Raw genomic sequence first — 25,784 nt, 5'->3', positions numbered from 1 at the left:
CATGGTGTTTATACTTGCGTACTATTGTTTGTACAGATGAACGTGGTACCAGTCAACTTAGTGTATGTAAACTTCTGACCCACTGGAATTGTGATACAGTGAATTATAAGTGAAATAATCTGTCTGTAAACAATTGTTGGAAAAATTACTTGTGTCATGCACAAAGTAGATATCCTAAATGACTTGCCAAAACTATAGTTTGTTAACAAGAAATTTGTGGAGTGGTTGAAAAACGAGTTTTAATGACTCCAACCTAAATGTATGTAAAAGCCAAACTTCAACTCTATGCTATCACAAAAATAATAATTTGTTTGTGTTTATTAATGTCTTAGGTAAGATTAGATTACAATTATAATAATTTTTTAATAACACAATAGCATTTTCTTTAGTTTATGTTACTGTAGGCTTTATGTAAAAACTATAAACCACTAAAAACACCAACATTCAAGTGTTCAATCAATGTTATTCTTGGAGTGCCTTTTTTACAACTATGAAACAGAAAGCATATGTGTTGGAATATGGTAACAGCTTCTTTTTATAACAACAAAATAAAATAAATACCTCAACCACCAAGAAGCACAGTCAGCAAGAACCACGGTCAAATGATGAAAACTTCAGTAGCCTAAACATCACCATAAGCGCCAAGTGTGCTTGATAAATAGTGAAAATCAACACAAAAGCAATAATGGCATTACAATGAATTTGTCGATATGACAAAAGTTTAAAATAGTCCGTTATTGTCAGTGCTTGCTGTTCTGTACAAACTTGTTCCAAATGTCGGATACCATGGCGAATTTGTCTTTTTCCAGGCGTCGCGTTCTCATTTCTTTATCATCAAAATGGAAGTAACGCATGATTTCTCTGAAGCGATCCCGTAACATGGTTTCTCCAAAGAAAGGTATCCCATACATTTGTGTGCTGATAGTCGGCCCGTAGCATTGTCACCGGCTTGTTCTATCCAAACGATGCTGTCCCTTCCTTGCTCCTGTCTCACACAGCAAAATCAATGGTGTACGTTTAACTCTGAAAGTGTTAAATGTACAATATTTTCATTGGACACCACTGAACTGGTGTTAAAATAACACTTTTGAAAGTCTTAAAGATTTAACTCGGTTGTAGTGTTCAAATTAACTTGATTGTGGTGTTTGCATATCTCTGCTGTAGAGTAATACTCAACACCTACAGTGTAAAACATAATACTTGATTTAGAGTAAACTGGACTCACTTTGCTTAGTGCTGACGGTGTTACACTTTCAAAATTTTTCTGTAGTGTTACAGTAATAATAGTAATAATAATGTTTGGGTGTTGTTTTAACACTGTATGGTGTAAAGCCTAATTAGCTAATTTCCCATGGTGCCTTTTCTTTTCAAGTGAAATGTAGAGTTACCACCCATTACTATATTTGTTTGTAACAAAGACAATTTTATTGAATTCTTTCCTTTTAAAGGCCTGTGACTTTCACCAAGTGAGTGCCTAGGTGAATGCTAAAATTAAAATTAAACTTTATGATAATACATACACTATATGACCAAAAGTATGTGGACACCTGCTCGTCGAACATCTCATTCCAAAGTCATGGGCAATAATATGGGGGTTGTCTACCCTTTGCTGCTATAACAGCATCCACTCTTCTGTGAAGGCTATCCACTAGATGTTGGAACATTGCTGCGGGGATTTGCTTCCATTCAGCCACGAGCATTAGTGAGGTCGGGCACTGATGTTGGGCGATTAGGCCGGGCTCGCAGTCGGCATTCCAATTCATCCCAAAGGTGTTCGATGGGGTTGGGGTCAGGGCTCTGTGCAGGCCAGTCAAGTTCTTCCACACCAATCTCGACAAATCATTTCTGTATGGACCTTGCACCAAACTTTACAGTTGGCACTATGCATTGGGGCAGGTAGCGTTCTCCTGGCATCCGCCAAACCCAGATTCGTCCGTCGGACTACCAGATGTGAAACGATATTCATCACTCCAGAGAACATGTTCCCACTGCTCTAGAGTCCAATGGAGGTGAGCTTTACACCACTCCAGCCGACACTTGGCATTGCTCATGCTGATCTTCGGCTTGTGTGCGGCTGTTCGGCCATGGAAACCTATTTCATGAAGCTCCCAACAAACACTTCTTATGCTGACGTTCCTTCCAGAGGCAGTTTGTAACTCGGTAGTGAGTGTTGCAACCGAGAACAGACACATTTTACGTGCTTCAGCTCTCAGTGGTCCCGTTCTGTGAGCTTGTGTGGCCTAACTCTTTGCGGCTGAGCAATTGTTGCTCCTAGACGTTTCCACTTCACAATAACAGCACTTACAGTTGACCTGGGCAACACAGTGGTGTTAGGAAACTCCTGGTTTACAGGCCACATCAGGCCTGCAAGTCACATTATGCTGGGTTGGAAAGTGATGTGTAATTCTTATTGGAATCCAACCAGAGTTAGGATATCCAACTGTTGGATTCTTTATTCACCCCGCAACCTGCATTCAGAATGACTGTCAGGGTTAGAAAAGTTTATACGAAGGCTACCTAAACCATTTAACCTTGAACAACCATTTCAGTAACAGGTGCAATAAATCTATCTAACTGATTTGGATTAGTTTACAAAAATGTGTAGCATAAGATTAATCAATCAATCAAAGTACATGCAAAAACACAGATATTAAAAACATCTACATACAGCTGGGAAATATGATAATGATGGGCGTGTTTTTGATGGGACTGTTTTACTCTCCAAAGTGTAAAACAATAACTCTGGCTATTAACACCAACACTGTGGGGTATTTTACACCGCTGAGTGTTAATTTCACCCTTACATAGTGTATTTAACTCCTGAATCAACACTAGAAATGTTAGTCTGAAAAATCAACACTGGCCAATTTGCTGTGCACCGTTTCATTTGGTGGTTGCCCAGTGGGCCTTTTTGCTCAATAGCCCTCGGAGGAGTAGGCTGGGGCTCAGAATCAGAAGAATAATCATCAGAGATCTCATGATTAATTTCTTCCCCACAATCTGATTTGTTTTTATTCCGATTTTGTAAATGACGCATGCTCTCACTGTGTACTCCAAGTAGGCCAGAGTAGACTGATAAGAGAAGGAGCAGAACAGGCCCTACTGCGGTCCTCTGTAGCACAGCTGGTAGAGCACGGCGCTTGTAACGCCAAGGTAGTGGGTTCGATCCCCGGGACCACCCATACACAAAAAAAATGATGCACGCATGACTGTAAGTCGCTTTGGGTAAAAGTGTCTGCTAAATGGCATATTATTATTATATTAGGAGAAGGAGGGGCAACGGGGGGAAATCATTTTTAAAAAAGACATGCCCTCCTAAAACTCCAGTTCTGTTTGTGATATTAAGATTCTAACAACGATGTTGTGCTAAAAAATGGCAGAGTAATAAAATAAATACATTCATGAGCACTCCAAATGACTGCTCTAGCGGTTCTAGTGTTAAACTACTTATCTCTCTGCATGACCAATGTTGACATAACTTCACACTGAAAGAAACCCACTGTTGCAAATGCTCCACACAGTACTCATCAGGCTTCCTTCTAGAGTCTCCATTATGTGAAAGAATGTTTCCCCCATGATAAGACTGAAACGCTCTCTTTTTTTAAGCTGAACACATTTTAATAAGAATGAGAGCAGATGTGACATAGGTTGTACTTTTCATCCACAAACACAAACTCTGGTTATAAGCACTCCACAAAGGAACAGTGTGTACAGAGCATGATGTGAATAGACACCATGTTTACATTGAGATTCTTCCCATGTGACGATATTATTTGTGTTTCTTCTCATGGAAAGGGGCCATGTAACTAAATGCCATTTGTAATCACAAAACGTTAACAGAAAAAGGTGCCTCTAATTATAATGTAATTTTAACATTGAGCTCTCAGCAGTATTTATTTTAATCAACATTGATACCATGCTGTAAGTCTTTCAAACTCAACTCTGGACCTCAACCCTTTTTTCATTGTTCCCCTCTAATCCGGGACTGATTTAGACCTGGGACACCGTGTGTGCAATTAATTATCAGGTAGAACAGAAAACAGGCAGGCTCCGGACCTCGTAGGTTAAGAGTTGAATACCCCTGCTGTAGGTGGTTTCAATGGAGCACACACATATATTTTGGAGCTGAACTTCCAGATTTGGCCTCATTTTTTAGCTTGCTCATTAAGAAATGCAGCGGCCATAACTGAAGCCAATTAATAGTTGTCATGGAGGTGGTGATTTGATGTGGGTGTTTCTTGGGTGCCTTTGCCATTCAATAACAACAAACAAGGGTACTGAGTAGTGACAGCGAGATAAGCTTAGGTAGCTTTGCTATGGAGAGAAGTTTTGCAGTGGAGGACTTCTCCCCTAGAGCTCTGCACAGGCATTCATTTTAAAGGGACATTTCAGAATTGTTCAACTTCATATTCAGCACCATCCCAACATCAACATATGTGAAAATTGCAAGTTTCTATGTTTTGTAATAAAAAGGATCGGGAGAAGATATGTGTTTCCAATGACATCATCAGTGTACAACGTGTGATATTAATCGAGTATGAGTAGGTATTGCCTACTAATTGTCTACTAATTGGTTGATGATGTCATTGGAAACACTTATCGTCCTCTGTCTTTTTTTACTACAAAACATAGAAACGCGCCATTTTCACATTGTGGCCGACCGAAATTTGAAATTTTGTTTTTTTACAAGTTTTGATGCACCTGTACTGACCTCGCCTTCTGGATGATAGCGGGGTGAACAGGCAGTGGCTCGGGTGGTAGTTGTCCTTGATTATCTTTTTGGCCTTCCTGTGACATCGGTTACTGTAGGTGTCCTGGAGGGCAGGTAGTTTGCCCCCGGTGATGTGTTGTGCAGACCGCACTACTCTCTGGAGAGCCCTGCGGTTGTGGGCGGTGCCGTTGCCGTACCAGGTCGGTGATACAGCCCGACAGGATGCTCTCAATTGTGCATCTGTAAAAGTTTGTGATGGTTTTAGGTGACAGGCCAAATGTCTTCAGCCTCCTGAGGTTGCGCCTTCTTCACCACACTATTTGTGTGGGTGGACCATTTCAGTTTGTCAGTGATATGTATGCAGAGGAACTTAAAACGTTCCACTTTCTCCACTGCTGTCCCGCTGAGGTGGATAGGGGGGTACTCCCACCGCTGTTTCCTGAAGTCCACGATCATCTCCTTTGTTTTGTTGACTTTGAGTGAGAGGTTATTTTCCTGACACAACACTCCGAGAGCCCTCACCTCCTCCCTGTAGGCTGTCTCATCGTTGTTGGTAATTAAGCCTACTACTGTTGTGTCGTCTGCAAACTTGATGATTGAGTTGGAGGCGTGCATGGCTATGCAGTCATGGGTGAACAGGGAGTACAGGAGGGGGCTGAGCACACACCCTTGTGGGGCCCCATTGTTGAGGATCAGCGAAGTGGAGATGTTGCTTCCTACCTTCACCACCTGGGGGCGGCCCGACAGGAAGTCCAGGACCCAATTGCACAGGTTGAGACCCAGGGCCTCAAGCTTCATGATGAGCTTGGAGGGTACTATGGTGTTGAATGCTGAGCTATAGTCAATGAACAGCATTCTTACATAGGTATTCCTCTTGTCCAGATGGGATAGGGCAGTGTGCAGTGTGATGGCGATTGCATCGTCTGTGGACTTATTGGGGCGTTAAGCAAATTGAAGTGGGTCTAGGGTGTTGGCTAAGGTGGAGGTGATATGATCCATGACTAGTCTCTCAAAGCACTTCATGATGACAGAAGTGAGTGCTACGGGGCGATAGTCATTTAGTTCAGTTACCTTTGCATTCTTGGGTACAGGAACAATGGTGGCCATCTTGAAGCATGTGGGGACAGCAGACTGGGATAGGGAGAGATTGAATATGTCCGTAAACACACCAGCCAGCTGGTCTACACATGCTCTGCGGACGCGGCTAGGAATACCGTCTGGGCTGGCAGCCTTGCGAGGGTTAACGCGTTAAATGTCTTACTCAAGTCGGCCACGGAGAAGGAGAGCCCACAGTCTTTGGTAGCTGACCGTGTCGGTGGCACTGTGTTTTCCTCAAAGCGGGCAAATAACTTGTTTAGCTTGTCTGGCAGCAAGACGTCGGTGTCCGCTAAGTGGCTGGTTTTCCTATTGTAGTCTGTGATTGTCTGTAGACCCTGCCACATCTCGTGTCTGAGCCGTTGAATTGCGACTCCACTTTTTTTCGATATTGACGTTTTGCCTGTTTGATTGCCTTGCGGAGGGAACGACCACTCTGTTTGTATTCTGCCATATTCCCTGTCACCTTGCTATGGTTAAATGCGGTAGTTCGTGCTTTCAGTTTTTCACGAATGCTGCCATCTTTCCACAGTTTCTGGTTAGGGTAGGTTTTAATAGTCACAGTGGGTACGACATCTCCTATACACTTCCTTATGAACCCACTTATCAAATCAGCGTATACGTCTATATTATTCTCAGAGGCTACCCGGAACACATCTTAATCTGTGTGATCAAAATAATCTTGAAGTGTGGATTCCGATTGGTCAGACCAGCGTTGAATAGTCCTAAGCACGGGTGCTTCCTGTTTGAGTTTCTGCCTATAGGAAGGGAGGAGCAAAATGGAGTCGTGGTCAGATTTGCTGAAAAGAGGGTGGGGGAGGGCCTTGTATGCCTCGCGGAAATTTGTGTAACAATGGTCCAGTGTTTTTCCAGTGCGAGTGCTACAGTCAATATGCTGATAGAATTTAGGTAGCCTTTTTCTCAAATTTGCTTTGTTAAAATCCCCAGCTACAATAAATGCAGCCTCAGGATATATGGTTTCCAGTTTGCATAAAGTCCATTGAAGTTCCTTGAGGGCCGTTGTGTCATCGGCTTGAGGGGGGATATACACGACTGTAACAATAACCGAAGAGAATTATCTTGGGAGATAATACGGTCTGCATTCTCTTGCGATGTGGAGTCTTTTGTTTAGGCATTTAGCTAGCTAGCTAGCTAAACAATTAACCATAATCCCAACCCATAGTTACAGTACAAACGGATTGTCATAGCTAGCCACCATGCATGAAATTCTGGAGTATGAATCTGCAGGTAGCTAAAGCTAACCAACAAGTTTCAATTTTAGCTAGCTAGCTAACATTAGGCTATAACTAGCAATCCAAATGGCTTTCTGAGATACTAATAATATTACTACACAGATCATACACGTAACGTTAGCTAGTGAGCCAGCAAGCCATGTATCAGTACGTTTACATGCACTAGTCAGATTAATATAATAGTTCAATTTCAACATTCTTTGCAAGAAGAACCAGTTTACATGGACACATCTGAAATCAGGCTACTTGATGGGACTTTGATAAATACAGAAAATAGCCAAAATCGCCAATCAAAATAAATTTGTACCACAGCGACCATGTTATTTTTGGGAAGCCTATTTGATTTGAGTTCGGACATATAAAGTTTGTACAGTACCAGTCAAAAGTTTTTCTTAATTGTTACTATTTTCTACATTGTAGAATAATAGTGAAGACATCAAGACTATGAAATAACACATATGGAATCATGTAGTAACCAAAAAAGTGTTAAACAAATCAAAATAAATATATTTTATATTTGAGATTCTTCAAAGTAGCCACCCTTTGCCTTGCTGACAGCTTTGCACACTCTTGGCATTCTCTCAAACAGCTTCACCAGGAATGCTTTTCCAACAGTCTTGAAGGAGTTCCAACATATGCTGAGCACTTGTTGGCTGCTTTTACTTCACTCTGCAGTCCAACTCATCCCAAACCATCTCAATTGGGTTGAGGTCGGGTGATTGAGGAGGCCAGGACATCTGATGCAGCACTCCATCACTCTCCCTCTTGGTCAAATAACCATCCTGGATATGACAGAGTTTGCCTCCACCCATGGGTCCAGCAGGCAGAGTTCAATAACTACAGCCATATGAGAGATGCAGGAGGATGGCACTCTTCTCATACCACTGTAGTGTAGGCCAGGGTTTCTAAACACTTGTGATGTAGTGTTATTATATAGTAATCACCTTTTGTCCCTTCTGAGGTGTTTGCCAATGCCTGATGGGCATGGCAGCATAGATCAGCTTACAATCCGACCCAGCTCCTATCACAGAGAAAGAGAGGGAGGGAGAGAGAGAAAGACTGTCACCATACAGTCATGGAAGCCAACAGTTAATACACGATTGAACATAGCCAATCAGAGATTGTGATTCACAGCTAATTCACAAGGGACATGTGCCAGCATGGCACTGACTGGTTGGCATTACTCTCTCAGGCCCAGGAGTAGACCATTGGCACAGTGGAAGAGGGCACCTCCTTACAACATACAAGACACAATATCAATGGTGGTTATGATAGGTGAATTCCAGGACAGACAAGTGATAGTATTTTCACCTTTGACCAGATCAAATATGACCAACCTGATTCAAGTGACCTCCATTACTCTGAAACAGGACTGGTGTCTAGCCACTGCCTCCTTGTATGGTGATCGGCCATCATTCTTTTTGCCCTAGAAAATACACAATAATGTTGTTGGAATCTTGTTTTGGGTTAGCTAAAGCCCTCAAATGCTAGTGACCACCTAGCTTCTGTAGCTAGCTTGAAACATGATTAAAAACAACTTGGACATCGAACATGTCGTCAGGTTTGCTTGATTATTGGAGATAGTTAGCTAGCAGGGATCTTAGCTAGCCAGTTTGAGTTGAAACATTATTGAATACAAGCTGGCTACATGCATCAAACATGTTGTGAGGTTTGCTTGATTATTTGAGCTAGCTAACATTAGCTAGCCAGTTAAAGTTTAAACAATATCGATAGCAAGCTGGCTAATATTGCATCCTATCAAACCTGTCGTCAGGTACAACATTAGCTATGCAAATCTTCCTCTCTCTGACATATCACATTACATATATTTAGTTAGTTACATCACAGTAACATAGCTTGCCTGCCTCACTAACATTATCAAATAATGTAGCTAGCTAGCTAGCTAGCTATAACCAAAACGTACTCATTAACAACAACACACCAGTCTCAGGTTTGATGGTTGACAGTCCGCAGAAGTAGTAGCTAGCGTCAGATGTACCCTAATCCGTATCCTGGCCATCTGCCCAAGATTGTTCAACAACTTTATGGAAGCCTATTTTCAATCGTATTTGCAGAGCGGAATGTGCATTGAACCACAATACTGCTGCCGTAGACTTGAGAACATGATCCACATGTTTCTGGGCAGGGGGCTTTAACACACTGTGTTTTCTGTGGGCAATTGGCCATCATTGGCAAAAGTGGGCACGTAAGTAATCCAAACCCAACCCCTCACAAAAACTGCGGCGTATCCTTCAGATTTCTCATTATTTCGTTTTGGGACGAAACTGACTTTGTAGTCAGTTTTGACACTAGAATAAATGTTTCTGGCTCATATTGACACCAGATAGGCCGTTTCAAAAGAAGAAGTTGCTTTTTTGGTTCAAATTCCTTTAAAGAAGATCAAATATTTATATTCTGCATTTCAAGAACAGTGGGAAAGTGGAGAGGGTGGTAGCAGAAAGAAGAAGGCCACAGACAGGAAAGTGACAGAGGCAGGGCTCAAACTAACGTCGCCAAGGGTGTAGCCTATACTGTAAGTGGTTCATAGTCTAGACCAGACTCCGGCACACCAGACACCTATATCTGATATAACTACAGACTCGAGCAAATAAAGCCCTTAAAATAATCCAAATTATCTTAACTCTTGGGAACAAATAGATATAAGTAATTGTTTTCTCAAAATAGCTGTCGTTGTAGGTTGATAAAGTGGGCAGAATAGTGCCTTGAGTTGCATGATTTGGCCTTTTGCCTCTATCTTAGTCATACTCACAAGAACTGGCTGGACAGAAAGTGGGTTATATGCAGGGTCACTTATAGTAAGGATGGACTGTTATCACATTTCCTCTTACTCATTCAACAGTGGTGCCCTGCTTTGCAGAATTGATAACGATTCAAGTTAAAAACTAGTAAAATGGCAGAGCAGTTTTTTAACCATTGTCCTTGTATGTAATTTATGTTGTATATCAGTTAAAGTGCTAGATCTCGGTTTGAAGTGCTATTCATCATCATTACCAGCCTGTTCTGAGGAAATACGGTAAAGCACATAACCATAGCATGCCCAATTCCCGTACACCAAGCAAACTGTTACTTGAGTCATTATGGTTCCACATAGAACCATTACCCTTCCCAAAGAACCCTTGAGGAACCCTCTTTTCTTAGTGTATATCTGCAACGCTCACTATGTTGCACATTCCTGAATACCCTGTTTCCAGCTGTCTGCGAACCATTCCTGGGGAACCTTTTTATTCCCCTAGTGACAATAAATCAGCAGTCTGTTAATGACTTAAGCCCCTAAAGTGCTCCGATGTTTATCTCCATTTCCTTGTCCCATTAGCCTACACAGAACTGGGCTACTACATCATCAATAAGCTCCATCATGTGGACGATTCTGTCGGAAACAAGACCAGGCGGGCTTTCCTCTACTTGGCAGTGTTCCCTCTACTCGATGCCATGGTGAGTCACGGCCTGCTGCCCGCTGGATTCTAGTCCCCTTTTAGCTTGGGAAATGCTTGACAGAGAGGTGGTGTTCTGACATTCTGACCTACTACACAGAATGCTCTGGGGTTTCCCAGAAGTACAGATCTAGAAACACCTTTCCTTCTCCCAATCCTAATCTTAATCATTAGTGGGTGAAATGCAAAACTGACCCAAGATCAGCGCCCAGGGGCAACTTCACCATACTCCTTTAGTCTCTGGCTTGGGAAATGCTTGACAAAGAGGATGGTGTTTTGTTTGACATTCTGATCTATCGCTCAGAACGTGCTACCTAGACAAAATATGCATGCTTTATCTTAACCACTCATGCTTTTAATGAGCATATCTGTGTTACATTGTATAGTGTGTGTAGCGTTTCTGGTGTAGTGTATCTAACAGCATTGTTGGTGTAGGACTACGTGTACTGTTATTTGCTATTTTCTCTCTATTTATCCCAGTAGTATTAGTTATTTACCAACTGTGCAGTGAGTGTTTGGTCATTGGTTTGTGAGTATTTAGCTGTTTTTGTGCTACACTGTAATTATTTTTTATTGTATATGTCATGGTAAATTACTGTTTAATCAAAAGTAACATACTGTATAAACTGAATACAGTAGATTACATCAATTACATTGCATTGTGGGAAAAAATGTAACGGGCGGAAAATATTTGATGTATTTTGGACATTACCGTAGAAAATGCTACTTGAAACACAGTAACAGTTTACTTACTGTATTTGTGAATATTCAAAATAGAATGCCACACTTAAAGAACACGGGCAACAAAATCAAAGCACATCCTCTGAAGTAAGAGAGAAAATGTTTTAGCAAATTGGTTAATTTGTTCCTGTTTTGTTATTTACATGTATTGCTTTGTTTGTGGCTGTGCTGTTTTATATTATATGAAAAATATACAGTCAGAAAGGCACATCATACAAATAAATCATTTTCCATGGTTAAAGGCCCAGTGCAGTCAAAATGTGATTTTCCTGTTTTATATACACTGAGTGTACAAAACATTAGGAACACATTTTAGTGTAAGAGCTGTTTGAAAAGACCGCCTGAAATTTCTGCCTGTTTTTTTGGGATGGATTTTTGCCCTGCCTGGTGACATCACCACTCCCAGACAGTCCTAATTCCTTGAGAAATTGCTAATTTTAATTGAAAACAATCACAGTAAGGTACTTAATTCTTACCCAGAAATTATTTGATACCAGTATGAAAATGTATGCACTCACTAACTGTAAGTCGCTCTGGATAAGAGCGTCTGCTAAATGACTAAAATGTAAAATGTAAATATTGAGATAAAAACAGCTGCATTGGACCATTAAAAGTCAACCAAGCACACACAACATAGGCGCTACATGTTACATCCCCTTGTGGAAACCCTCACTTAGCCTGAATTCAAACAACGCCCACTACGTCTTCTGTGTTTTTAGCTGACTAGAAATTGAGTAATTGTTGTTGCAAGCAAGCGCCGTATGATTAGCCAGTTTGAAAATAATCTAGTTAGCTTGCGTTGTTAGTGGACCACTTAATGAATATCGGCTCCTACAGCTATTCGTTGACTACTTGTTGATAATACGATGCTTGTCATTGTTGTTACATGATATAATAATGCATCAAATTTGAGATAATTCAATGTTTCACTGTTTTAATTGTATCTGTCCCTATTGAAATAGATAACAATGAGTAAAATATTTGATCCATGGACTGTTTGTCCCCTGTTTCAGGCCTGGACACATGCCGGTATTCTACTTAAGCACAAACACAGCCTGTTAGTGGGCTGTGCCTCCATCTCTGATGTCATAGCTCAGGTAAGAATCAGTTATCAATGGGTCTATTGATGAATTGCATTTCATTTACATATGGCGATAGTGATTCAGGAGGGTGCAAAGCAGAGGATAGGGAGAGGTATGGACATTAGTTAATTTTGTACCGCATTATGCAGTCTATTAGCATTTGTTTTTACTATTTGCATTTGCTTGACTCTATGTGCCTCAAGTAAACAAATCCTTATTTTATCATTGCAACTTAAAATTAAGACTTGCAACACATCCAAAAAAGACTTATATTAGCACATCCTTCCGAGATGGCTTTGAGAAGTTGTACAGTGATCAAAAGTGAATGTGTCATTCTGATTCTCTGGTTAGGACATGTCAACAGATCTATCTTTCTCCTTGTCTTCCTCTTGCACCAACATTTTCTCTGCCTCTTCTTTCTGCACTTCCTGCCATTCTCCCTCTCTCTTCCTATCCCTTCATGTCTCTCTCTCTCTCTCTCTCTCTCTCTCTCTCTCTCTCTCTCTCCCTCTCTCTCGCCCTCTCTCTCGCCCTCTCTCCCTCTCTCTCTCTCACCCTCTCCCTCTCCCCCCCCCCCAGATTGTCTTTGTGGCCATCTTGCTTCACAGTCATTTGGAGTGTCTGGAGCCTATGTTGATCCCTATCTTGTCCCTCTACATGGGGGCCCTGGTGCGCTTCACTATTGTAGGACTGGGCTACTACCGCAACATCCACTACAACATCCCAGAGTCCAGCGGACCTGAAGTGGGGGTAGGTTATCTCAGGTCAAATGGGGTCAGGATATTCACTTTGTATTTCTACAGTGGTCTGTTTGGATGGTAGAGATGCTTTGTGTAGAACATATATGATTGTCCATTATGTAGAATGGTGAATTGTGTCAGCTCTATGTATTACATTTCTATCTGCAACATTCTGAACGTTTCACCTCACTGAACACACCCCAGGTGTCAAAGTTAACCGTGTGGAGCTTCTATATAAATTAACTACCTGAGGATGCATGATCTGTTAAAAATCTTTACAGTAAGTCATATTGCATGTCAACGCTCTATGGGTGTGATTGAAGACAGTGACACATTATAAACAGGCGGGTCATTCAGTTAATTGACTGTTGGGTCATCAGTGATATAATTAGTAGAATATCCAATTAATTTCAATATTACTTTTATAATCCCCAAGGTAAATTAAAATGGAAGGATTGAATTGAATAGAATTGTAAAAAAGGCTGTCCTGCTCCTCTCCTCTCTACCTAACTTCCCCTCACAGTCCCCTCAGTTTTCCTTAAGTCCCATTAGTTTGGCTGCTCAGCCTACCTTAGTTATCCCTCACCCATCATAGCCCTGCCATTCCCAACCAATTAGAGCGCTTGGAAATGCGCATCTGGACATTGCACCCACCCACTCAGGTCAGTGTGTTATCGCCGTCCAAAGGGAGAAGACGCATGTTTCTGAGGACTCTTTATTGTTGACAGTAACACGAATGACTGAATGTTGTGCGTGCATCGAAATAACCACAACAATAAGATTCCAAGTCATTCGGATTACCAAAATCATATAAACATCTTCAAAGGAAACAGCTGTGTGTGTGTGGTGGTGACTATCAAGAGGACAGTGATGGGCCTCAACATCATGTTCTAACCGGACAGCACTATAGAAGACAGAACCAAACCAATCAGTTATTCGTATATAGTGGGTGAGGGCATTCACAGCCAACTACTCAGACGGGTGAGGGCATACCAGCCAAACTTTTTTTACGTGGTCCTTCTAGCCGGATTTAGTGACCAACAGTTTTTAACATGGTCCGTCATTTCTCCGGATTTATCGAACAATAGTTTTTACAAGAATAGATTTTGTTGTCCACCCTGAGATCAAATCCAATTGTATTTGTCACATGCTTTGTAAACAACAGGTGTAGACTAACAGTGACATGCCTACTTATGGGCCCTTCCCAACAATGCTGAGAGAAAAAAAGAGAAATTATAGAAAAATAGCAAAATTATAACACAAGGAATAAATACACAATGAGTAATGATAACTTGGCTATATACACAGGGTACCAGTAACTTGGCTATATACACTGGGTACCAGAGATATAACTTTAGTTACAATAGAATATTACTTAATTGTCCACCATATGATGGAACTGTAGTTACAATAAAATATAACTTTATTGTCCTCCATGAGATGGACATTTAGTTATAATATAATTATTTCATTGCACAGTTGCATTTGGGAATACTCATCACTCCTTCCCATGTCTCCCTCCGTCTTTCCCCATCTCCCGCAGGGAGACGCTACCATCAAGAAGATGCTGAGTTTCTGGTGGCCCCTGGCCCTGATCCTGGCCATGCAGAGAATCAGCAGGCCTATCGTCAACCTCTTTGTCTCCCGGGACCTCAAGGGAAGCTCGGCTGCCACCGAGGCAAGTATCCTACCGACCTCATATGAGGATTTGAAGCACACAACACATAAAAGCCGAGTCCCAATTCTCCAACCTTTCCAGAAGTGTTCTCTTGCAACGGACAGCCGAGGTAATCAGGAAAGTGATATAGTCCAGGTGAATCTCATAATACCACACAGGTGCGTGTAATGATGGTGGCAACTGTGCGTAATGAACAGTCAACTGGCGACCTTGAGCGCCGAAGAGGGGGAGCGGGAGTAGACGTGACAGGGGGGTGTCAATGTAAATAGTCCGGGTGGCTATTGGATTAATTGTTTAGCAGTTGTATGGCTTGGAGATAGAAACTGTTAAGGAGCCTTTTGGACCTAGACTTGGCGCTCTGGTACCACTTGCCATGCGGTAGCAGAGAGAACAGTCTATGACTTGGGTGACTGGAGTGTTTGACAATTTTTTGGGCCTTCCTCTGACACCGCCTAATATATAGGTCCTGGATGGCAGGAAGCTTGGCCCCAGTGATGTACCAGATTACCAGATCTCACAGTGCCTGGAGAGTGTGTTTAACATCCCAGAAACCACATTAGTATGATATAGCAATCTTATAAGATGCACTTCAACTGGACTTCAAGAAAGACAAACAGGAACTCTTACTTCTGACGTGGTGGAGTGGTCTATTGCTCTAAGTGTTTGGTTTCTGTGCTTTGGCCAGGCGGTGGCAGTACTGACCGCAACCTATCCTGTGGGTCACATGCCGTACGGCTGGCTGACAGAACTACGTGCAGTCTACCCCGCCTTCGACAAGGTAAGACGTGGTTGTTTACAGTACCTAGTAAGTAAGGCCGCTGAGAGTGGCCAGGTACCTCAACTTGGCTGTTGATTTAACTGTTAAATCAGTAATGACTGTTCAAGATTATATTAACAATGTGGGTAGCACAGAAATGCCTTGGGATTTACTTGCATTGTAAAATTGTAAAACTACAAGGCCAGCTTTGTTGAATTCTTTCAATAAAGTAAAAGTGCATTGATACCACATATTTTCAAGTAAATACCAGGTAAATAGCAGTGGAAACAATATCGTAAAATAAAGTGCTGCCTTAATGTTTTTATGTAGCAGATCCTCCTCTAGGATGCAGTTTACAATGATTTGGGCACAGTATGGGCTTATTGCAGTGGTGCAGATACTTAGACCAGAATTCAATCAAAGGTGCGTTGTCAACAAGCACATTGCATTTTACTTTTAAAGGTAATTTACGCTTCAGCCGACATCCGCAGTGTTTACCATGAATGTGATCTCCGCAAACATTGGGAAAATTGGCTTTAAAAGCCGCATTGTTGGTAGTGCACTGAATAGCTTTGCAACGCACTTTTGAATGAATCCCTGCTTCAGTTCAGTGAATTTATTGTTAGTTTGTGCAAAGTTCAGCAGACTTCGATGCCTAGCTGTCCCCTTAACTCAACTGTCACTGTTCTTCATTGCTCTGTTTATACCAATATGACATTACTGAACCTGCAGAAAAGTACACACAGAAATATGATACACATAATTCCACTGCACCATGTATTTTGGGGGAGTCTGAATTCTTAGCGGACAACTAGAATTACTGCGGCTCTCGCTGACATTTCATAATATTTATAGGTAAACAAAGGCGTGCTGAGGAAAGACAAACCTGCTCCAGGATGTTTGAGGGCTGCGGTTAGGAAAGTCACTGTGTGGTTTACTTGTGCTGAGTCCTACAATGTCACAGTGATGAAAGATTAACTGTGCCAAGGTGGTTTCAAATAGTAAGGTAGTTGCCTCTCCAGCCATGATTGAGCACAATATCAGTCCATGTTTTAACAATACATTTTTAGGGGAGAGTACATTTTGTTGAGACATTGTTCTCATAACAATGTCATAGTTGGTTTTGATATGGTATTACCTGTGTTAACTGTAGTTGTAAAGCCTGTTGTTTACTGAACTAAACCAAAATCACACAATGATTCTAGATGTCATTTGTAAAGCAATTATATGGTTTATGTGAAGATTTAAGTTGGGATTCAATCAAACGCTCATTGTCGACAAGCGCATTCGACTTGACTTGTAAAGGTAATTTAAACATGAGCCGATATCCACAACGTACCATGACTCCGATCTTCGTGAATGTTGAGAAATTGTCAACAATGCACCTTTGATTGAATCCCAGCCTTAGCCAACAGAGCGCACTCACACCTGTCCTTTTTGTTTGTTCTTCTTTGCCCCCAGAACAACCCCAGTAACAAACTAACCAACATCAATACCACAATCTCCAAATCCCACATCAAGAAGTTCACATTTGTCTGCTTTGCACTTTCTATTACGGTACGTTCAACCTCGCAATCATCTTTTGTGGATTGGAGAGAATTTGTCTGTGTTTGTATTGCTTTTAGGTCTTTAAAAAGCTTAATAACATTGTTATAACATGAGTGTCCTGATGCGGGCCAGAATTCAATGATTGAAGATAGTAGGTTTCTTGCATTGTGCTTTCAGCTTTCAGAAATGTGTTTGATGGAGTAGGGTTCTTGCATTGTGCTTTCAACTTTCAGAAATGTGTTTGATGGAGTAGGGTTCTTGCATTGTGCTTTCAGCTTTCAGAAATGTATTTGATGGAGTTGCCCTTAGACACTGATCTTGGGTCAGTTTTGCATTTCCCCAACTACAACAGATCCTAGATCTGTACTAAGGGGAAACTTCACCCCAGAGTGAGTTTGATTGCATAGCAGCATATCCTGGATGGAGGAGTTGTCGTTGTTGTAAGATAGAAATTAGCAGTGTCTTTTTCAGATGATTTCTGTATTAAACAATAATACGCATCAAAATATAATATAGACATCAAACTACACATCCATATACACATGAATATACACGTTAATATACACAACCACACACAAAAAGCAAAACACAATCTTTCATGAGGTTATAAGCAAGATGAGTTGAAATGTAAAATGAGTTCACAGCCAGATATGCTGTCAGTACTGAACGGGTCATACCATGAGATTGACGCCTTCATGAAGCCTTTCTAAGTCAGGAATACTGTAGATGCCTCACAATCCTTTATAAAGGCTACATAAAGCCTCAATAAAACATACTTAGTTTTCCGAACGAAAGCTCATTGTGTGACCAAAACCTTGTTTAGCCACCAAACATCAGCAGTCAAATCTGCATCGTTCACTCAACCATCAGGGGCTGGAGAAATGTGCTGGCATTTTGCCTCTTCAAATCAATTTTTCCATCACCAAAAACAGTGTTTTCCATCAGCAAGGTTAACCACTGAGTTAGCCACTTTTTTTCTTATTTATGTCGACAGTTTTCTGTGAAGCTGAGTTGGTAATACAGTTTTATCAACTGTTTACAAGGTGACACAACAGACCTTAGGAGATACTTTTTTTCTTGGTTATTATTCAATGTACCTTCATGCGGTCCTGAATTCAGGGAAGCGTTTATGAGCAGAATATATTCAAACATGCCTTTTTACTTGAAATAGTATCCTAAATAGTAATAGTATCTTCGCTGTCCTACTATGATTGTTTATCAAAAGTGCTTGAGCAATGGAAGCAATATAGTTCCCATTCCATCTGCAAGTGATTAGGGTTAGGGTTAGTGTGTGTGGACGTTGATTCTGAGTTGAGATTAATAAGCCCTTTACAAATTAACAATAACAAAAAAATTATTAAAGAGCAGTAGTAAAATAACAGTAGCGAGGCTAAATACAGGGGGTACCGGTACAGAGTCAATGTGCGGGGGCACAGGTTAGTCGAGGTAATTGAGGTAATATGTACATGTAGGTAGAGTTAAAGTGACTATGCATAGATAATAAACAGAGAGGAGTAGCAGCTTAAAAGAGGGGGGGGGGGGTCTTATGGCTTGGGGGTAGAAGCTGTTAAGAAGCCTTTTGGACCTAGACTTAGCATTCCGGTACCGCTTGCTGTGCGGTAGCAGAGAGAACAGTCTTTGACTAGGGTGGATGAAGTCTTTGACAATTTTTAGGGCCTTGCTCTGACAAAGCCTGGTATAGAGGTCCTGGATGGCAGGAAGCTTGGCCCCAGTCATGTACTGGGCCGTACGCCCTACACTCTGTAGTGCCTTGCGGTCGGAGGCCGAGCAGTTGCCATACCAGGCAGTGATGCAACCAGGCAGGATGCTCTCGATGGTGCAGCTGTAAAACATTTTGAGGATCTGAGGACGCATGCCAAATCTGTTCAGTCTCCTGACGGGAAATAGGCTTTGTCGTGCCCTCTTCACAACCGTCTTGGTGTGTTTGGACCATGATAGTTTGTTGGTGACGTGGACACCAAGGAACTTGAAGCGCTCAACCTGCTCCACTACAGCCCTGTCGATGAGAATGGGGGCGTGCTCAGTCTTCTTTTTCCTGTAGTCCACAATCATCTCCTTTGTCTTGATCACGTTGGGGGAGAGGTTGTTATCCTGGCACCACATGGCCAGGTCTCTGACCTCCTCCCTATAGGCTGTCTCATTGTTGTCGGTGATCAGGCCTACTACTGTTGTGTCGTCTGCAAACTTAATGATGGTGTTGGAGTCGTGCCTGGCAATGCAGTCATGGGTGAACAGGGAGTAGAGGAGGGGACTGAGCACGCACCCCTGAGGAGTCTCCATGTTGAGGATCAGCGTGGCAGATGTGTTGTTACCTACCCTTACCACCTGGGGGCGGCCCGTCAGGAAGTCCAGAATCCAGTTGCAGAGGGAGGTGTTTAGTCCCAGGGTCCTTAGCTTAGTGATGAGCTTTGAGGGCACTATGGTGTTGAACGCTGAGCTGTAGTCAATGAATAGTATTCTCACGTAGGTGTTCCTTTTGTCCAGGTGGGAAAGGGCAGTGTGGAGTGCAATAGAGATTGCATAATCTGTGGATCTGTTGGGGTGGTATGAAAATTGGAGTGGGTCTAGGGTTTCTGGGATAATGTTGTTTATGTGATCAGCCTTTCAAAGCACTTCATGGCTACATACGTGAGTGCTACGGGTCGGTAGTCATTTAGGCAGGTTACCTTAGTGTTCTTGGGCACAGGGACTATGGTGGTCTGCTTGAAACATGTAGGTATTACAGACTCAGTCAGGGACAGGTTGAAAATGTCAGTGAAGACACTTGCCAGTTGGTCAGCGGATGCTCGGAGTACACGTCCTGGTAATCCGTCTGGCCCTGCGGCCTTGTGAATGTAGACCTGTTTAAAGGTCTTACTCACATCGGATACGGAGAGCGTGATCACACAGTCGTCCGGAACAGCCGATGCTCTCATACATGCTTCAGTGTTGCTTGCCTCGAAGCGAGCATAGAAGTAATTTCGCTCGTCTGGTAGGCTCTTGTCACTGGGCAGCATGTGGCTTTGCTTCCCATTGTAGTCTGTAATAGTTTGCAAGCCCTGCCACATCCGACGAGCATTGGACCTGGTGTAGTACAATTAAATCTTAGTCCTGTATTGACGCTTTGCCTGTTTGATGGTTCGTCAGAGGCCATAGTGGGATTTCTTATAAGCGTCCGGGTTAGAGTCCCAATCCTTGAAAGCAGCAGCTCTACCCTTTAGCTCAGTGCGGATGTTTCCTGTAATCCATGGCTTCTGGTTGGGGTATGTACGTACGGTCACTGTGGGGACGACGTCGTCGATGCACTTATTGATGAAGCCAGTGACTGATGTTGTGTAGTCCTCAATGCTATCGGAAGAATCCCGTAACATATTCCAGTCTGTGCTAGCAAAACAGTCCTGTAGCTCAGCATCTGTGTCATCTGACCACTTCCTTATTAACCGAGTCAATGGGGCCTCCTGCTTTAGTTTTTGCTTATAAGCAGCAATCAGGAGGATATAATTATGGTTAGATTTGCCAAATGGAGGGCGAGGGAGAGCTTTGTGCACAGACTAAAGGTGGTCTAGAGTTTTTTTTCCTCTGGTTGCACATTTAACATGCTGGTAGAAATTAGGTAGAACGAATGTAAGTTTCCCTGCATAAAAAAGTCCCTGGCCACTAGGAGCGCTGCCTCTGGATGAGCGTTTTCCTGTTTGCTTATGGCCTTATACAGCTAATTGGATGCAGTCTTATTGCCAGCATTGGTTTGTAGTGGTAAATAGAGAGCTACGAAAAATATAGATGAAAACTCTCTTGGTAAATAGTGTGGGATACAGCTTATCATGAGATACTCTACCTCAGGCGAGCAAATCCTTGAGCTGTTGTTTACAAATATACACAGACCGCCACCCCTTGTCTTACTGGAGGCAGCTGTTCTATCTTGCCGATGCAGGATATCCGTGATCGTAGTTAGTCTATTTTGTTATCCTATGATTGTACGTTGGCTAATAGGACTGATGGTAGAGGCAGATTACCCACTCGCCGTCTGATCCCTACAAGGCACCCCGACATACGTCCCGATATCTCCGTCTCTTTCTCATGCGATTGACGGGGATTTGGGCCTTGTCGGATGTCTGAAGAAAATCCTTTGCGTCCGACTCGTTAAAGAAGAAGTCTTCGTCCAGTACAAGGTCAGTAATCTCTGTCCTGATATCCAGAAGCTCTTTTCGGTCGTAAGAGACGGTGGCAGAAACCTTATGTACAAAAAAGTTACAAATAACATGAAAAAACACACACAATATCTGTCAGGGGTGCTGAAGGTGGGTGTGGTGAATGAATCAAGCGCAGGAGGCAGAGGTACAGTCCAAAAGACTTTAGTGCAATATCCACAAGAGAAAAGCACATAATAGCCCGAAGGCGAAAATCACGGCGCACACAGGCGTCAAATAAACGGCGCACAAACATGTGCAAACAAACCTCTCCAAAACACTGGAGGGAGGAACAAAGCTCCAACACAAAAACAGAATGGGCAATCACACACAAACACAGACACACACAACGAGAACTAAATAGAACACTAACGAGGACTAACTAGACACAGGTGTACAACATCAAGACAAAACCAAACAAACATGAAACATAGATCGGTGGCAGCTAGTACTCCGGGGACGACGACCGCCGAAGCCTGCCCGAACCAGGAGGAGGAGCAGCCTCGGCCGAAACCGTGACAGTACCCCCCCCCCTTGAGCCGTGCGCCGACCCCGGCCTCGAGGACGACCAGGAGGACGCGGAGCAGGGCGCGCGGGATGGTCCCGGTGGAACTCCGACAGGAGAGATGGGTCTAGGATGTCCCTCCGCGGCACCCAGCACCGCTCCTCCGGGCCGTACCCCTCCCACTCCACGAGATACTGGAGACCCCCCATCCGGCGTCTGGAGTCCAAGATGGACCGAACGGTGTACGCCGGAGCCCCCTCGATGTCCAATGGGGGTGGAGGAGTCTCTCCTATCTCATTGTCCTGGAGTGGACCAGCTACCACCGGCCTGAGAAGAGACACATGGAACGAGGGGTTAATATTCTTATATTCAACAGGTAGATGTAACTTATAACACACCTCGTTCAATCTTCTCAGGACATTAAAGGGCCCGACAAACCGCCGACCCAGCTTCCGGCAGGGCAGGCGGAGGGGTAGGTTTCTGGTAGAGAGCCAGACTCGATCTCCGGGTGCGTACACCGGCCCCTCACTGCGGTGGAGATCGGCGCTCGCCTTGTGACGAAGGACGGCCCGCTGCAGGTGGACGTGGGCAGCGTTCCACGTCTCTTCCGAGCGCCTCATCCAATCATCCACCGCAGGGGCCTCGATCTGGCTCTGCTGCCACGGTGCCAGAACCGGCTGGTAACCTAATACACATTGGAAAGGGGTTAGGTTGGTAGAGGAGTGGCGGAGAGAGTTCTGGGCCATCTCGGCCCAGGGAATGTAACGCGCCCACTCCTCAGGCCGGTCCTGGCAATACAACCTCAGAAACCTACCCACATCCTGGTTGACACGTTCTACCTGCCCGTTACTCTCCGGGTGGTACCCCGAGGTAAGGCTAACCGAGACCCCCAAACGCTCCATAAACTCTCTCCACACCCGGGAGGTAAACTGGGGGCCTCGATCAGACACTATATCCTCGGGGACCCCGTAATGCCGGAAGACGTGGGTAAATAGGGCCTCAGCGGTCTGTAGGGCAGTAGGAAGACCCGACATAGGGAGAAGACGACAGGCCTTAGAGAACCGGTCCACAACGACCAGGATGGTGGTATTCCCCTGAGAGAGGGAAAGGTCTGTCACAAAATCCACCGAGAGGTGGGACCATGGTCGTTGTGGAACGGGCAGGGGTTGTAACTTACCCCTGGGCAGGTGTCTGGGCGCCTTACATTGGGCGCACACCGAGCAGAAGGAGACATAAACCCTCACATCCCTGGCTAACGTGGGCCACCAGTATTTAGTGCTACGACAATGCACTGTCCGGCCAATACCCGGATGTCCAGAGGAGGGTGACGTGTGAGCCCAGTAAATGAGTCGATCCCGAATCTCGAGCGGAACGTACTTCCGACCCTCAGGACACTGTGGAGGGCTGGGGTCGGTACGCAACGCTCGCTCGATTTCGGCATCGACCTCCCACACCACCGGTGCCACAAGACAAGACTCCGGTAGTATGGGAGTAGGCTCAACGGACCTCTCCTCCGTGTCATACCGCCGGGACAGCGCATCTGCCTTACCATTCTGGGACCCAGGGATGTACGTGATTTTAAATACGAACCTGGCGAGAAACATACTCCATCGAGCCTGGCGAGGGTTCAGTCTCCTCGCTGCCCGGATGTACTCCAGGTTCCGATGGTCAGTCAAAATGAGGAAAGGGTGTTGAGCCCCCTCAAGCCAATGCCTCCACACCTTAAGGGCCTGAACTACAGCTAACAGCTCCCTGTCCCCGACGTCATAATTTCGCTCCGCCAGGCTGAGCTTTTTTGAGTAAAAAGCACAGGGGCGGAGTTTAGGTGGCGAGCCGGACCGTTGAGAGAGAACGACCCCTATACCAGCCTCAGACGCGTCCACCTCAACCTGAAAGGGAATTGTGGGATCCGGATGCGCCAGCACCGGAGCCGACGTAAACAGGTCCTTCAGTCTCCCAAAGGCCCTGTCCGCATCAGCTGACCACTGCAGGCGCACCGGACCCCCCTTCAGAAGTGACGTGATGGGAGCTGCCACCTGTCCAAAACCCCGGATAAACCTCCGGTAGTAATTCGCAAAGCCCAAGAACTGCTGCACCTCTTTTACAGTGGTTGGAGTTTGCCAATTACGCACAGCGGACACACAATCCACCTCCATTCTCACCCCTGACGCGGACAACCGATACCCCAAAAAGGAGACCGACTCCTGGAAAAACAGACATTTCTCTGCCTTGACATATAGGTCATGCTCCAACAGCCTCCTCAATACACGTCACACCAGGGTTACATGCTCGGCTCGGGTAGACGAGTACACCAGAATATCATCAATGTACACGACCACCCCTTGTCCCTGCATATCCCGGAAAATGTCGTCTACGAAGGATTGGAAGACTGATGGAGCATTCATCAACCCATATGGCATGACAAGATACTCGAAATGACCCGACGTGGTACTAAACGCTGTTTTCCATTCATCGCCCTCCCTAATGCGCACCAAGTTAACGCGCTCCTGAGATCCAATTTTGTGAAAAACCGCGCTCCATGCAATGACTCCGTCATGGTCGCAATCAGAGGGAGTGGATAACTGTATTTCACAGTAATCTGATTGAGACCACGGTAATCAATGCACGGGCGCAACCCTCCATCTTTCTTTTTCACAAAAAAGAAACTTGAAGAGGCGGGGGAAGTGGAAGGCCGAATGTATCCCTGTCTCAAAGATTTGGTTATGTACGTCTCCATAGCTTTTCTCTCCTCTTGAGACAAAGGATACACATGGCTCCGTGGGAGCGCTGCTCCTGCCTGGAGATCAATCGCACAATCCCCCTGTCTATGGGGAGGCAACTGCGTCGCCCTAGTCTTGCTAAACACGAGAGCTAAATCCCCATATTCAGGCGGAATGTGCAATGCGGGCACTTGGTTTGGACTTTCCACCGAAGTCGCCCCCACGGAAACACCCAGACATCGCCCCTCACACTGAGCAGACCACCCATCGAGAGCCCTCTGTTGCCACGAAATAGCAGGGTTATGGGTGCTTAACCAGGGAATTCCCAGCACTACTGGGTACGCAGGAGAGTCGATCAGATACAGCTGTATAGTCTCTTCATGACCCCCCTGCGCACACATCCTAAGTGGCGCTGTGACTTCCCTGATCAACCCCGACCCCAACGGGCGGCTATCTAAGGCATGAACGGGAAAAGGTTTGTCAACAGGTAGGAGAGGGATCCCTAACTCTAAACAAAACTTTCGATCAACAAAATTCCCAGCTGCGCCTGAATCTACTAGCGCCTTATGCTGGGAATGAGGTGCGACCTGTGGAAAACCAACAGGTATACAAAAGTGCGCAACAGAAAGCTCTGGGTAAGTGGGGCGTCTACTCACCTGGGAGGCCCCCCCAGTGTGTGGCCTGTTGTCTTCTCCCCCGGAGAACCCTCCCCAGCACCTGGCCGCAGTGTGCCCTCCACGACCGCACTTGGTGCAGGAGACAGGCCCCCTCGGGCTCTTCCTCCTCCGTTCTCTAGCGCCGGCACCCCCGAGCTCCATAGGGCTCGGCTCGGAGATGCCGGAGGGCGGAATGGACGGACCCCCCTCGGGACGTCCACGGGTGGCCAGCAGGGTTTCTAAACGGATGGACATATCGACCAACTGGTCGAAAGTCAGATGGGTATCCCTGCAGGCCAACTCCCGTTGAACGTCCTCCCGGAGGCTACACCGAAAATGGTCGATGAGAGCCCGTTCATTCCACCCTGCATCCGCCGCTAGAGTCCGGTACTCCAAAGCAAACGCCTGTGCGCTCCTCCTCCCCTGTCTTAAGTGGACTAGCCGCTCCCCCGCCGCTTTGCCCTCAGGTGGATGGTCAAACACGGCCTTGAAGCGGCGGGAGAACTCGGCGTAGGAGATGGTGTTGGCGTCCATCTTCCTCCACTCAGCGTTAGCCCACTCCAACGCCTTAACGGTGAGACAGGAGATGAGGGCGGAAATGCTCTCGTGTCCCGAGGGCGCCGGGTGTACGGTGGCAAGGTAGAGTTCCACTTGTAACA

At 44.6% G+C, this 25,784-nt stretch overlaps 1 protein-coding gene across 1 annotated transcript in view; it reads left to right on the top strand.

The window, feature by feature from the left end:
• The window catches only part of ankhb (ANKH inorganic pyrophosphate transport regulator b), a gene marked incomplete at its 5' end in the record, with an annotated part of 91,314 nt that overhangs the window by 58,773 nt on the left and 6,757 nt on the right, over positions 1 to 25,784 (top strand). Inside the window, 6 exons of the mRNA XM_084188277.1 lie at positions 10,394 to 10,512; positions 12,266 to 12,349; positions 12,914 to 13,084; positions 14,618 to 14,752; positions 15,438 to 15,530; positions 16,971 to 17,066. Coding sequence (XP_084044403.1) covers positions 10,394 to 10,512; positions 12,266 to 12,349; positions 12,914 to 13,084; positions 14,618 to 14,752; positions 15,438 to 15,530; positions 16,971 to 17,066 — 698 coding nt within the window. The remainder of the gene's footprint in view (positions 1 to 10,393; positions 10,513 to 12,265; positions 12,350 to 12,913; positions 13,085 to 14,617; positions 14,753 to 15,437; positions 15,531 to 16,970; positions 17,067 to 25,784) is intronic.

This window comes from Coregonus lavaretus, assembly GCF_964263955.1.
Source record: "Coregonus lavaretus genome assembly, chromosome: 23".
In the NCBI taxonomy this organism is placed as follows: domain Eukaryota; kingdom Metazoa; phylum Chordata; class Actinopteri; order Salmoniformes; family Salmonidae; genus Coregonus; species Coregonus lavaretus.
This window is presented reverse-complemented; position numbering and strand designations above follow the sequence as displayed.